At 35.4% G+C, this 13,987-nt stretch overlaps 1 protein-coding gene across 6 annotated transcripts; it reads right to left on the bottom strand.

Moving 5' to 3' along the window:
* Positions 1-2,464: 2,464 nt before the first annotated feature.
* Positions 2,465-5,582, bottom strand: LOC140863204 (uncharacterized). Of its 6 annotated transcripts, none has more exons than XM_073266456.1 (7): positions 5,186-5,582; positions 4,725-4,803; positions 4,566-4,611; positions 4,262-4,413; positions 4,098-4,172; positions 2,945-3,038; positions 2,465-2,854 (listed from the first exon to the last, which is right to left on the bottom strand). In XM_073266456.1, the coding sequence occupies exons 5-7, from the start codon at positions 4,145-4,147 to the stop codon at positions 2,588-2,590; spliced, it is 411 nt and encodes a 136-aa protein (XP_073122557.1). In that variant the 5' UTR covers positions 4,148-4,172; positions 4,262-4,413; positions 4,566-4,611; positions 4,725-4,803; positions 5,186-5,582; the 3' UTR covers positions 2,465-2,587. The 6 variants fall into 6 exon arrangements, 5 of the variants coding, with proteins under 5 accessions (XP_073122557.1, XP_073122558.1, XP_073122555.1 ...); XM_073266457.1 differs by having other exon boundaries at positions 4,262-4,408; XM_073266454.1 differs by having other exon boundaries at positions 4,262-4,408; positions 4,566-4,803.
* Positions 5,583-13,987: the final 8,405 nt, after the last annotated feature.

The raw sequence follows: 13,987 nt of genomic DNA, 5'->3' as shown, positions 1-13,987 counted from the left end.
AGATGTGCAGCCAACTCTGATAAGATAGCTTATGTTATTTACAAGACTGCAATCAAGACTTGGACTCCGTCCACAAATTCCATCTGTCACCAAACAACAAGTTGGTGTGTTGTTTACTATAGGAACTGGAGCAGCTTTGAACTTTGGAAAGCTTGTGTTTTACTACAGTTATGCAATATGCAAACTGTGGGTTGGTATCTTGCATGCTCATGTTTCTTTCTTTGATATTTGTTGTGCTAGTATCTCAATATTTTTAAAAACATGATGATGAGCCTTTATCTGCTATTGTTGAGGTCCTGAAGCTTGCACCTGCATTACTTAAAGGTAACATGAAATTGGATCTACCTTGGTCAGAAACAGGTGCTGTTGCAGATGCTGTGGCAGATGTTGCCAACACCTCCCCTGCTACTGCCATATTTGTTCCTCCTACTTCAACAACAGGATTCTATCTTTATTCAATCCCAGATGCTGCATGTTGAACAGAAGATTTTACAAGCCAAAGAAGACATTGCTTACTATGAATCTCTTATGTCTTAATATCGAGTTTTTCTTGGTGTAGGTACCTCTTCTGGACAAAAAGGGGGAGAAGATAATCTAGTGGCTCTAGCTCTGATGGAGAAGATAGTGACTCTGGTTCTGAAGGAGAAGAAGCTAGTTCTGGCGAAGCAAATGATAGATCATCATAGAGCATTAAGTTTAATTTTTTTGTGGTTTATTTTGCTCTAATCTGATTTGTCTTTATGTTTTTGCTCTGATCTGGTTCTAATCAATGTTAGCTTGTTTGATTATGACTCTCCGATTTGTTCTAAGTTTTTTTTCTACTCTGAATTAGGTGTTCTGAGGAGATGTTGGGAACATCCTCGACAACATCCATGCTGTGACTAAAGGGGGAGAATGTATTTTCATATTCAGGGAGAGAATTGATATTCAGGAGAGTTGTGATGTGTGCTGAATTGATTAAATGTGTTTTGTAATTCACTTCTGAACATGTATTAAGTATTTTCTGATCTCACCCAGTGTTGTGTGCAGGTGTTGCCAATATTCTTGACAACACTTAGAATTGAAAGATCAAATTCAGGGGGAGAACTGATTTGAGAAGTTTGAACTCAGGGGGAGTTCTGAGAATTAATATTCAAGGGGACTTGCTGAATTGGTTTTAGGTGTTTTGTCCAGAAAGGCAAAAAGGGGGAGATTGAAAGGATAATTATTCCTTGATATCTTTCCATGTTTTGAAAGATTGTATTAATGTTTTGCCTTTCTAGGATTGATAGTTAATATTCTGTTTCTTATCTATATACTTGATATATTTTAAACTAGGAATAATTTTGATTTGAATTGAGATAATATAATATTCCTAGATTTAAAATATGGTTTCTTGGACTTGAAGTTTAGATCTTTTTAAATATCTTATTGGTTGAGATATTTTAAATAGGAATTGTTTTATATTGGATTTTAGAATGATATATTCCTATATTTTAAAGAGCTTAAATATTTCTATATTTACTTGATTATTTTGTAGTAGATATTACGCACTTATCATAATATATCTTTATCTCCTAACTTATCTTTGTTTCCTTATCATTGCAGATTCAAGTTTGAATTAAGGAAACAAGATCAAGACTCTTTTTGGAGATAAGAACTGTTCACGCTTAAATAGAAGAAGAGCGTAGAGATTCAGACGGCTTGGAGAAAAATGAGAGTGCGCAGAAAAGAGAGATCAAGCCATGTATGAGGATTTGAGGGTACAAAATAAAAGACACGACCAAGTGAGATTTTCTAGAGAGCTTCTGAGCGTACATCACAAGAATTCAGAATACATATTTGAAGCTCGTTTCTACAACCATTGGTCGTGGTCTACTTGATTGCCGTTGAAGATTTGAGAGCTTTGAAGATTCAAGAGTGTTGCTCTCGTGTGTTCGGCATCAAGGATTCATCTCCGTGTTTCTGTTTATTTATTCTATTTCGTATAGAATTTTAGGAGATGCTTTTATTTGTTTATTTTCTCACTTGCTCTTGAGAAAATTGAGTTGTGAAATAATTTACTAGTTTTAGGGTTTTGTAAACTCTTTGATTTGTTTTCTAGTGAAAGTTTTACCCTGAGGCGCTGCAAGAGTATTTTATACTCTTGCTTAAATACTTGAGTCTGATTTGTTTGATTGCTTATCTATTTTATTCATGCTTTCAAAAATTCTGATGCATGTTAATAAAAGTGTTACTAAAGATGTTGTCAACACCTAGTGACAACATCTGAATCTGTTTGTATGTGCAACCTTTTATTACTTTAGTACTTATGTTTATTTACTCTTGAGTATTTTTACTGTTGGTTTGCTGTTACTATTCACATTTTAATATTTCCGCTGCATGTTGTGTAGGATGTTGTCAACACCTAGTGACAACATCTGATTTTGATAATTTTTATGAACCATGATATCCCTTACAAAAACAAATTTAAAAATATTCATTCTCATTAATCCTAATGTAATGAATGAAGTAAAAAAAAAACACCAAGTAATATGATTGTTTTCTACAAAAACATCCTTAAACTCTAGAATAAATAGGATCTATATCCGTTACACAAAATGATAAATTAAGAAAACCATGCTATTGTGTTTCCTACTGCATCATCGAGAAAAATCATTTCAGAATTCGGTCGAATTAGGTCTACCTGCTCCATAAGAACTCTATCAATCCAAACTTTCCAACAAGATCCACCGAGAGGAACATGATGCACTTTTACTGTTGGATTTGTAGATGCTATTCTCCCTTCTGCAACAACTTCGTCACCACACCAACGAAGCAATTTACATTTAGTTTTTTTCGGAATATTTTCATGGCTAACATTCTTCCAATTTGACTGCATATAAACGATATAAATATTATTTCTACCGTGTGTACTTTAATAAAACAATTTGGTTTGGATAGCACACAATTTGAAAATAATTACCTGAGTTGCAACTTGATTTTGGTTAAAATTATCAACACTACTACCTTTTTTTGCCAATATCATTCCCAAGACCACTACCACCAACACTAAAAACCTGCATTAAAATAAAACACAAACATACAAGTTTCATAAACCACATGAAAATCGAAGAAAATACAATAACTAAAAGTTTAATTTGAAGTTCAACTTCTAAAAATCATATAAACTACATGTTACATCCAAATGGCTTGTAACTAGTGGCACTTCAAAGAAAATACAAACATTCTAAAATGGTATACAGCTGAAATAAATTCAGTATACAAAAATGCTGAAAGAAAATCAGTATACTACAGAACCAGAAGCAGCAATGTCACGGAAAATTCCAGATCATCACTGGATAGTGTAAAAATCATGTCATTCATCTTTTGTCCAAAACAAGTTCTGTAAACAAGCTTTCCCGACAGCTCAAATGAAGGCTTTTGCTACAAATGTAATTTAATTCATATGTGTATAAATCCATGCACATGTCATGAATTCTCATATTTTTCTAAACTAAATACGTAGAGAATAATATTGAGCTAAATGTTTAAGCAAAAGTAAGTAAGAAAGAAACAAATTAACTATTATGAGATAAACGAGGCCCACATAAATCGCTGAATTTTTATAATATAGTTTCACAAGTATTATGCAGAACTTTATTAGCACAATGATTACTTCAAAAATCAAACTGATAAAATCCAGATTTGCAAATATCATAAATAAAATATGAATATGGGTGAAATACTGAAAATAAATCCAAAAGTCCATTATATTAAAAAATCAATGAATTTTTTTTCATTTTTGTAGATATAAAAGATTTTCCCCTGATCCAACTATTGTATAAATTATGTCGAATATGAAATAGAATATTGGTGACCATTTAATTATCAATCAAAAAAATATTAAATGATAAAAATAAAAAAAATTGTCGCATGACACATAATTTAACATCAAGCAAATCAACCCAACTCCTATCGTGTGTGTTTATTATTTCAAATACAACTTCTTGTCTTTACCTCTTCTCATTTATTTAACATTCATTCATAAGAGATAACTTATTTGTAGAAAACCAGTATATATATATGCAGCAAAAAATATATCAGCAAACATTTTCTCCGCAAAAAATCTCAAGTACTTGCTCAATCTCATGTATTTTCTCCAAAGCATGCTCCCTTTCATCCGCATCACCCGAATTCAAACTCTTCTTTTTCTTCAATACAATTATCATACAAACATTTAGAAAACAAGCTTAAGATACACATATTCCCAAACATAAAAATATAGGAAAAGGAACGTAACTTTTCTGTGTGACCATCATGATAAGCCTTCCTTACGGTATATCTTCTTTATGGCGGATGCACATACATTCATTTCCTTAGACGCGCTGATAGGAAGATGGAAGTACTCTGCCAAATCCTCCAGTTTCAATTTACCTGCCCTTTCCCCCTGCTCTACTCCTCATGTTTTACCATTGTGAAAATAATTAGAACACAATACTAAAGAATAAAATGCACGGATGAAGAACGAAAACGCCCACTTTCTTGGACAATATCATACAATCCTGTGCAGCAATGTGACTCTTAGTTAATCTTACTCTGCTTACCTTCTCGATTGGTTGGTTCAAACTGTCCTTTGGGTTTGTATCCATGCTTGTTGCAGCCAAAAACAAGAAGACCAATAGTATTAGATCATCTTAGGAACAATATGTCTTGCATTTTTCACCCTGAATCTCCACAAAACAAATACGAATAATGTTCCATACCTTGGAAAGGGCCAGGATCTTAATTGCCATATCCATCAAGCACATGCATCCCAGCAAAACTAAGTATGCTAATAATGAACTGGAAATAGAAGTAAAAATAGATAGCAATTGCAACACATCACATGTTATGAAATTCTAATAAATTCTTGAAAACCAACCCCACAATCACAAGTGACTAAAATATTTATAGATTTTATTCAAAAATATTAACTTGAAAGTAACATTGATAACAAAATCTAAATTTTCCTTCATGAATTTTGGCACCTTCGGATGCAAGAGGCATCGTTCACGTAGCCTTTACTCACACATACACAAGAAACACCAAGCAGAAGAAAAACAAGAAATAACTCAAAATTCCTAAATTTAGTATTCTCAGTAAAAAGATATATTTGTTCAAAATTCCCAAATTCAATATCACGAGGATCTGTAAGCAAATCTTTAATAAAACCATCAAAACTCACCAGAAAAGACCCAGATTGCAGCTGGTTCAAGTGAAAAACGTTCGGGTATGGCTCAGATAATATTCAAAGCCTCGAATTATAAATACACAACAATAAACAACCGGAAGGAGTGAAATCACCAGAAAAAAACAAAGGAGAACAGCGCACAGCTTTACTCACGATTGACTATGGTTCCGACCAAAATTGGAGCTCGATTCGTTCATTACAAGTCATAATCGGGGTAAACAAGGTATAAGCTGGGTAAATTGTGGTCGGGCTATCTCTCTCCGACCTTGTGCAGATGGAATTCATGTCAAAAAACAGAGGGGGAAGAAGCCGACGGGAATGGGTTAGGGATTTGGGTTTTTCATTTTAGAAAATCACAATGTGTCTCTCTTATTTAGTTTTGTGCTATTAACAGCACACATATGTGCAAGCTCTTAAAACATATTATTAGCAACGCGTATTCAACGCATGCCATTGTAAATTTAAGGTTATTAACAGTGCACGGGAAGCACATGTCGTAAAAGATAATATTCGCAGTGTGCATTTTATGGATGTTGTCATTTTTATGAGGTACGAAAATATTAACAGCGTACAAATACGCGCACGCCGTCAAAAATATCATCAAAGGCGTGCTTTTAATTCACGCCGTTGATAACACGCTGCAAAAAGTTACTTTTCTTGTAGTGAGGAATCTGATCTTGAAGAAAATTCTATTGCCCTGATTTCGAAGAAATTCACTGATTATTTCAAGGTAATGAAAGAAAAGAAGGATGTGAAAGGCTCACAACCTTCGAAATTTCCTAAATTGCCTATCTCAGAGAAACCTCAAAAGCCAGCTAATACTCGAGGACCTCGTCAAAAGTATGAATGTAAGAGTCAGTCCTCAAGTAAAAATTTTGATAATGTTCAATGCAGGGAATGTAAGGGATATAGACACTATGCATATGAGTGTGCCAATCGCCTTCATAAAGGTATGAATGTTTTTCTAAGTGATGATGATTCTGAAGAAGAACAAGAAAAGGTTGAACAAGCAGATCTCATATCCTTTACTACTTTGCTGGAAAGTAAGAAAAATTTTCAGATCAATCCTCTCGGTGTTGGCTCCAGTGTTGCAACACCTGGACGCAACACAGTTCAAAAATCTTTTTGTTTTGTTGCTTCTAACCTTGATAATTCAAGTGATCATGAAGAACAGGTAGCTGATGCTTATACTCTAGAAGGTATTCAAAAACTCTATGAAGAGTTGTACTGTGATTGGATCAAGAGGAATCAGTTAAACACAACCCTTACAAAAGAGAATATTGAATTGAAAGCTGTTGTGGCTAGATTGGAGGTTCTCATGAGTAAGAAAGTTCTGGAATTAGGGTTGCTGAATTCGGAACTTGAAAGAGCAAAAACAACAATTGATAAATTTAATTCCAATTCAAGCAAACTTGATTCTATTTTGACTATGGGTAAGAATGATAAGTTTGGTCTTGGTTTAAGAAAGTGTTTATGAAACTGGTGAATCTTCCAAAACACCAGTGTTTGTGAAGGAAGGTAGTGATTTCTTGAACCATCCTTCAACTGTTTCGAAAGGTAAGAAACCAATTGTTGAGAAGAATGTTTTTGTCCCAAAGCCAAAACAATGGAAGCGTCCTTTTGTATGTCATTATTGTCTCAAACCTGGTCACATCAGGCCTTTTTGTCGTAAGCTTAAAAATGACTATATTTTGTGGGAATCTAAGCAGGTGTTGCCTCCCATGTTGCGCAACACCAAGCGCAACACTGGAAGAAAAGAATCCACTGCAAAGAAAGTTTGGATGCAGAAGTCTGATGTTAAAAGTTTTGTTATTTATACTTCCTTGAAAGCTAACACTGCAGGAAATTGGTACTTTGACAGTGGAAGCTCTCGGCACATGACAGGTTTGAAAGATCACCTCACAGACTACATCGAACAAAATGGAGGTAGAGTAACGTATGGAGGTAGTGCAAAAGGAAGAATAGTTGGCAAATGAACACTCAACGTGGAAGGGTTTTCAAAGATTCATAACGTCTTACACGTTGAAGGACTTAATGCGAATTTAATTTCGATTAGTCAATTGTATGATGATGACTTGCATGTGAAGTTTGATAAGAATACTTGTGAAGTTTTTGACAATGCTAATCATTGTGTTATGACAGGTACAAGATCAGTTGATAATTGCTACCAACTTGTGAGGAATTGGCATGTAGACACTCAAAGGTTGATGAGTTTAGTTATGGCACCAAAAGCTTGGACATGTGAATTTCAAGACCTTAAAGAATTTGAGTAAATATGAAGCTGTCTGAGGTCTTCCAAATCTAAAGTCTGGATTTCCATATGTCTGTGGTGCATGCCAAAAAGGTAAGCAAACCCGTGTTTTGCACCCCGTGTTACAACACTGCGGGACAACACGGTGTCTTGAACTCTTGAACAAGAATATGATGGGTCCAATGGAAGTTGAAAGCTATGAAGATAAAAAGTACTCTTTGGTATGTGTTGATGATTTTTCTCATTTTACATGGGTAAGATTTCTTAGAGAAAAATCTGACACTTTTGATGTTTTTAAGAAGTTGTTTACCAAGATTTCTAACCTACATACTTTGACTGTAGCAAAGATTAGAACTGATCATGGAAAGGAATTTAAGAACTCATCATTTTCTTCTTTGTGTGATAAGAAGGGCATCTCACAAGAGTTCTTTGCTCCAAAAACTCCTCAACAGAACGGAATTGCCGAAAGGAAGAATAGGACGTTGCAGGAGATGGCTAGGGTGATGATGAGCTCAAAAAATATTTCCAAGAGATTTTGGGCAGAAGCATTAAACACAACTTGCCATATTTCCAATCGTGTTTATTTGAGAAGTGGTTCTTCGATGACATCCTATGAAATCATCATGGGAAAGAGACCAAATCTCAATTATTTTCATATTTTTGGTTGTGTGTTCTATGTTTTGAATGATAAAAATCACCTAGCAAAATTTGATTCCAAGAGTGATAAATGTTTGTTCCTTGGTTATTCTACAAATAGTCGTGCATATAGGATGTATAACCTTAGGACCAAAACAATTATGGAATCTATTAATGCTTTTTTTGATGATGGTGTAGATCTCAAAGGAAAAACTACTGAAGATGATATTGAAGGCTTGCTGGAAATTCCTCACGAAGAACACAGTGTTGTTCCAGATGTTGCAACACCAAACACAACACTGATTCCCCCAGAAACTGTTCATGAAGAAAATTCTCAAAATAATGAGGAAACTAAGGTATCCACTGAAAAGGACATTCCAAGAAAGATACAAAAGAATCATCCATCATCACAGATTATTGGAGATGTTCATGGAACAAGGCAAACCCGAGCTAAGGACAAAGTTGACTACCGTAAGATGGTTGGGTTAGTATGCATGAGTTCTGTATACTCACAGGTAATTCATTCTTGTTTTGTCTCCAATATTGAACCTAAGAATGTCAATGATGCTTTGAATGATGAATTTTGGGTAAATTCCATACATGAATAACTTGAGCAATTTGTCCAAAATGATGTGTGGTTTTTGGTCTCACCTCCTGATCATGGTAATGTCATTGGTACAAAATGGATTTTCAAAAATAAAACCGATGAATCAGGAAACATCATTAGGAACAAATCAAGGTTGGTTGCTCAAGGGTATACGCAGGTTGAGGGGATTGATTTTGATGAGACCTTCGCTCCTGTTGCCCGCATTGAGTCGGTCCGACTACTGCTAGCAATTGCATGTCATATGGGTATAAAGCTTTACCAAATAGATGTGAAGAATGCATTTTTGAATGGTATCTTAAATGAGGAAGTGTATGTGAAGCAACCCAAAGGCTTTGAGGATCCACACCACTTGGATCATGTTTACAAGTTGAAGAAGGCACTCTATGGCTTGAAGCAAGAACCGAGCATGGTATGGTAGGTTGACCGAGTATTTGCTCGAAATTGGCTTCAAACGAGGTGAGGTTGATAAAACTCTTTTTATTCAAAAGGCCAAAGGTGAAATTATTATTTGTCAAGTTTATGTGGATGAAATTATCTTTGGTGCTTCATCTCAAAAGCATGTTGATAGTTTTGTTGAATGCATGTCTTCTACTTTTGAAATGAGTATGGTAGGAGAATTAACTTACTTTCTTGGATTGCAAGTTAAGCAATTGAATGATGACATTTTTCTGTGTCAAAGTAAGTATGCAAAGAATTTGGTGAAAAAGTTTTGCAAAGAAAATGTTAAGAACATGAAAACTCCTATGGGCTCGAGTAAAAAATTGGGAAAAGACAGTGTTGCGGCTGGTGTTGACAACACCATGTATCGCAGCATGATAGGAAGTCTTTTGTATTTGAATTCTAGTCGTCCTGATATCATGTTCAGTATGTGTTTATGTGCTCGATACCAATCTGATCCAAAGGTAACCCTTTTAAAAGCTGTTATGAGAATTTTGAAATATGTTTCGGACACATTGGATTTGGTATTGTGGTATACAAGGGAAACTAACACTAATCTTGTAGGTTTTAGTGATGCTGATTGGGCTGGTGATGTTAATGATAGAAAGAGCACTACGGGTAGGTATTTTTACCTTGACAATAATTTGGTTTCATGGTATAGTCGTAAGCAAAATTGTGTGTCACTTTTGACTGCTGAATCTGAATATGTGGCAGCCGAAAGTTGTTGTTCACAACTTTTTTGGATGAACCAAATGATTAAAGACTATGGTTTTAAGAGTAAACCCACCATTGTTTATTGTGATAACTCGAGTGCTATTGATAAATCAAAGAATCCAGTTCAACACTCACGCACAAAACACATTGACATTTGTCATCACTTTATTCGAGATTTGGTAGAGAAAGGTATGATTCAAATGGAGTTTGTTGGAACCAATAACCAATTGACAGACATTTTTTACTAAAGCATTAGATCATGAGAGATTCTCAACCCTTCGGAGGTCTCTCAGCATGTGTGCATTATAATCATTTGCATGTGATGTCCTTGGTGTTACAACACCATCGACAAGACTGTTGTTTTTTTCTTGTCCTGCATTTTTAGGATTTTAGGCATTATGCACTCACTCTGTTATGTGTAGTGTTTAAATCTCTGTTACAATGATTCAATTGATGCCAAGTTTTTCTGCAAAAATTTTTTTAAGCACACTGACCTTTTTACTTTTGAACTCTGACTAAACCACCGAGCAGTTGAGGAATGTACGTGTATTCCATGTTCTTGTTCCATGTGAAAGGTGGTTTCGCAAATTCAGTGTTCAGCTTTTTATCAAGTTTGTTGACCAATGTCATAAATACAAACTTTATAAAAAATCGGAAAAAAATGGAAAAAGCTACCTAATTGAGTCCAATGAAGACTGCTCAATTAGTGTGCATGCTACCACTTCTGGAATTTTTCTCTGAATCAAGGGTAATCAATTGTGCAAGTTTCTAATTCTCTTGAAAAACTTTGGTGTTGTTGATGATGTTGTCAACACGAGAGGCAACAATACACTTGTCAACATATTGTTTGCATGTAATTGCATTTTTATTTTATGTTACACTCTATTCAGGCATAAAATAGGTCATGCATATGCATTTTTGCTAATAGGGTTCTGTTTTTGGTTAAGGTTCTAAATATACGAATTTTGATGACTTACCCTATTTACTGAATATTGAATTTTTGTGATTGATTTTTGGTTCAGTGGAGTTCGGCTGATGTGGCGTTAATTCTGGAAGATTTGGGCTGAAATAGTGATATCAGATTCTTGCCTTATTTATGGGATTTTATCTCTTAAATATCGGTTTTTAAAATTCTGGCCGTTTAGGAAAGTTACCGTTAGTAACTTGGGGAGATAAGGGATCAGGAGAATTATGAGTTTGTTAGAGGGAAAATGTTACCGTTTTGTGATAGGGTTTATATATATCGGTTGTTTCCTATTTAGCGGATATTATCATCCTCTTGATTCTACAATTCATCCGATTGTTCTCTCTGCAAACCCTACCTCTCTTTCACTCTCAAATTTTATTTTCATGGCAGGCTTTGATCCTCAAGACATCCAAAGCGAGATGGGCCACAAAGAACCCAATGTTGCTGCTAGTGTTGCAACACCGGAGAACCCATCTTCCGCCACTTCTCTGCCGATCGTTCCAGTCCCCATGGAACTCGTTCCTCTTGCTGTTCTCATGCCTGGCGAACCTAGGAACGCCATTGATCTTGACAATCCGCCGAATTTTTCTGTCCTAAACCGAGTCCATCCTCCTCCTCCGATGGCTCGCCGATCAAAGAGGCAGGCTGGGTATAATCCTGATTTTACCCAATCCAAGCGTTTTTACAAGGGACCTTGCATATCTATGGCCGAAGAAGATTGCAGCTTTGGTGATGATTCTGATGATGCAAACTACGAGTTCGTTTCTCATACTAAACCCTCCGGTTCCACTGCTGCCTCTGCCTCTGCTCCGATCATTGAATCTGCTTCTGAGAGCGATGATTCAAACACCTCTGGTGATTTCTTACTAAGGATATTCCTGCAGACACTGTACCTCAAGAACCTACTATTTCTGATGAAGATGCCACGTTGGAACTAATTTTGGAAAGTCTTAAGCAAGGCAAGACTTCTTTGTCTGTTCCTCCCTCTGCTCATCTCTCCGATGATGAGTGATAAGTGTATTTTATACACTTAATTTATATATGATTTTAATTGTTAAATACTTGTTTTCAGCAGATTTATGTGGGTATGTTGTTGTTTTTGTGTTTGTAGGAAAGTATGAAATTTATGTGGAAAAGGAGGAAAAATGAGAAAAATGAGATTTGAGAGAAAAGAATTAAAAGAATTGAGAAAGAAAAGAAGAAAGAAGAAGGAAAGAACGTACAGACAAGAAAGAAACAGTGATGGGCTTATTTTATTGGGCTAAAGATTAGCGCCTCCTTTTAGCGCTTGGAGAGTGCTATCGCGCTTGTCAAGTGAAGGCGAGGAGATTGGATTCCAGAGCCCTATGCGCGCCCGCGTGATTTCTGGAGTGGGCGCTTACCGCGTAAATCTGGAGTTGGAAGATTTAATCGGGAAGGAAACTTTCTATTTTATTGGGCTTTATTCTTGGGATTTTGAGGACGCTATAAAAAGAGATTTTTTAGTCTGAGATTAAAAAAAGGAGGAGCCGCCGCAACAATTACAAGAGAAAAATCAGAGGTTGATCGAGAGATTTTGAAGGAATTTCTGGAGCTTAATTGAAGAACAAAGACGGAGTTTGATAGACCGGACACGGCGTCAACGACGGATTTGTTTACTTTATATTTTAGTTTATTTTGAATATGCTTGAATTTATGGATTATTATTTTTTTCAGAATTTTATTATGAACTAATTTTTTAGAGTCTAGAGGTCGGATGGAACCTGGTGTAGACACTTTCTTGAATTCTTGATTTTATTGGATTGAATTTCTTCTAGATTAATTGTTTTTTCTAGAATTGATTGTCTTTTCAATTATCTGATCAATAATTGATTTGAAATATTTATTTGAAATCTGGCACTCGGGAGAGGAGATTTTGAATAGGACCATTGGAAAATACACTGTTAATTGTTTATCTAACTCGGGAGAGCTTATAACTTTAACAGAGCTATTAAAGAGAACATAGTTTTGAATTGATCACTGCAAGTAGATTCTTAATAGGGATATTGGAATTGAATTGTAGTTGATATATTTTATTCGGCACTCGGGAGAGGGAATAATACACGTAAGTGTTCTTGGCTATTAATTCTTTGAAATTCATGAAGATTAATTAATTAGGATTGATTGTTGTTGAAACCAGGTGAAATCTATACCTCTAGACCATTTTTCTCTGATTGATTTTTAATCTGAAAGTTGTGTGCGTGCTTTTAAATCAACTGATTATTTATTTTAATTGCAAAATTCTTGATTATTGATTTTCTAGATAAAGTTTGGACTATTCTAATTACAAGCATTATTATTTTCATTTTACTCCCTGAGGGATCGATACTTGATTTTATCACTATATTAAAACTTGACACTCGTACGTTTGCGAGAAATTTTCACAACAAGTTTTTGGCGCCGTTGCCGGGGAGAAAATTTGATTATTTTTAGTCTTGTTACCAATTAGTCTAGATTTTAATTTAGAGATTTTTTTCTTTTATTTTTTAAGTTGCTAATTAATTTCTTCTTATTTTTAATTGCAGTCTATGCGACGATCTCAAAGTTCTAATTCTCTACTATTTGATCCGGAGATCGAGCGTACTGCGCGTGCTTTAAGACGAGCTAGAAGAGAAGAACTTGAAAGAATGGCTGAACAAGAAGAAAACCAAGCTCCCCTAGTGCCTATTAAAGATCACTTCAGACCGACGATCCAGGCTCACTATTCTGGAATCGCTCGAGGAACTATCAATGCAAAAAATTTTGAGCTGAAACCTGCATTGATCAACATGGTTCAATAGAACCAATTTAATGGGAGCGCCACTGCTGATCCTTATCTACACCTACGCACCTTTTTGGAGATAACCGATACGGTAAAAATTAATGGTGTGTCTGAGGATACTATACGCTTACTCTTGTTTCCGTTTTCTCTCAGGGATCAAGCCAGAAGTTGGTTGCAATCATTGCCGCTTGGAAGCATCACTACTTGGGAGGGGATGGCAGAAAAATTTCTTGCGAAATATTTTCCACCTGCCAAAACCACCCAACTGAAGATTGAGATCAATACTTTCAGGCAGATGGACTCTGAACAGCTTTACGAGGCGTGGGAAAGGTATAAAGAATTATTAAGACGTTGTCCTAACCACAATTTTGCAGATTGGGAACAGATTGAGTGGTTTTACAACG

Source organism: Henckelia pumila, chromosome 4, assembly GCF_033568475.1.
Source record: "Henckelia pumila isolate YLH828 chromosome 4, ASM3356847v2, whole genome shotgun sequence".
Lineage (NCBI taxonomy): Eukaryota > Viridiplantae > Streptophyta > Magnoliopsida > Lamiales > Gesneriaceae > Henckelia > Henckelia pumila.
This window is presented reverse-complemented; position numbering and strand designations above follow the sequence as displayed.

What these genes read in the sequence shown, in the direction of transcription:
- LOC140863204 (XM_073266454.1), bottom strand. Translation starts at nt 4,147, where the DNA reads ATGCGGATGAAAGGGAGCATGCTTTGGAGAAAATACATGAGATTGAGC. An exon ending in AAATACATGAGATTGAGCAA is followed by an intron (nt 3,039 to 4,097) that starts GTACTTGAGATT and finishes ATTTTAATGCAG; the next exon opens with GTTTTTAGTGTTGGTGGTAG. An exon ending in AAAATCAAGTTGCAACTCAG is followed by an intron (nt 2,855 to 2,944) that starts GTAATTATTTTC and finishes GTTTATATGCAG; the next exon opens with TCAAATTGGAAGAATGTTAG.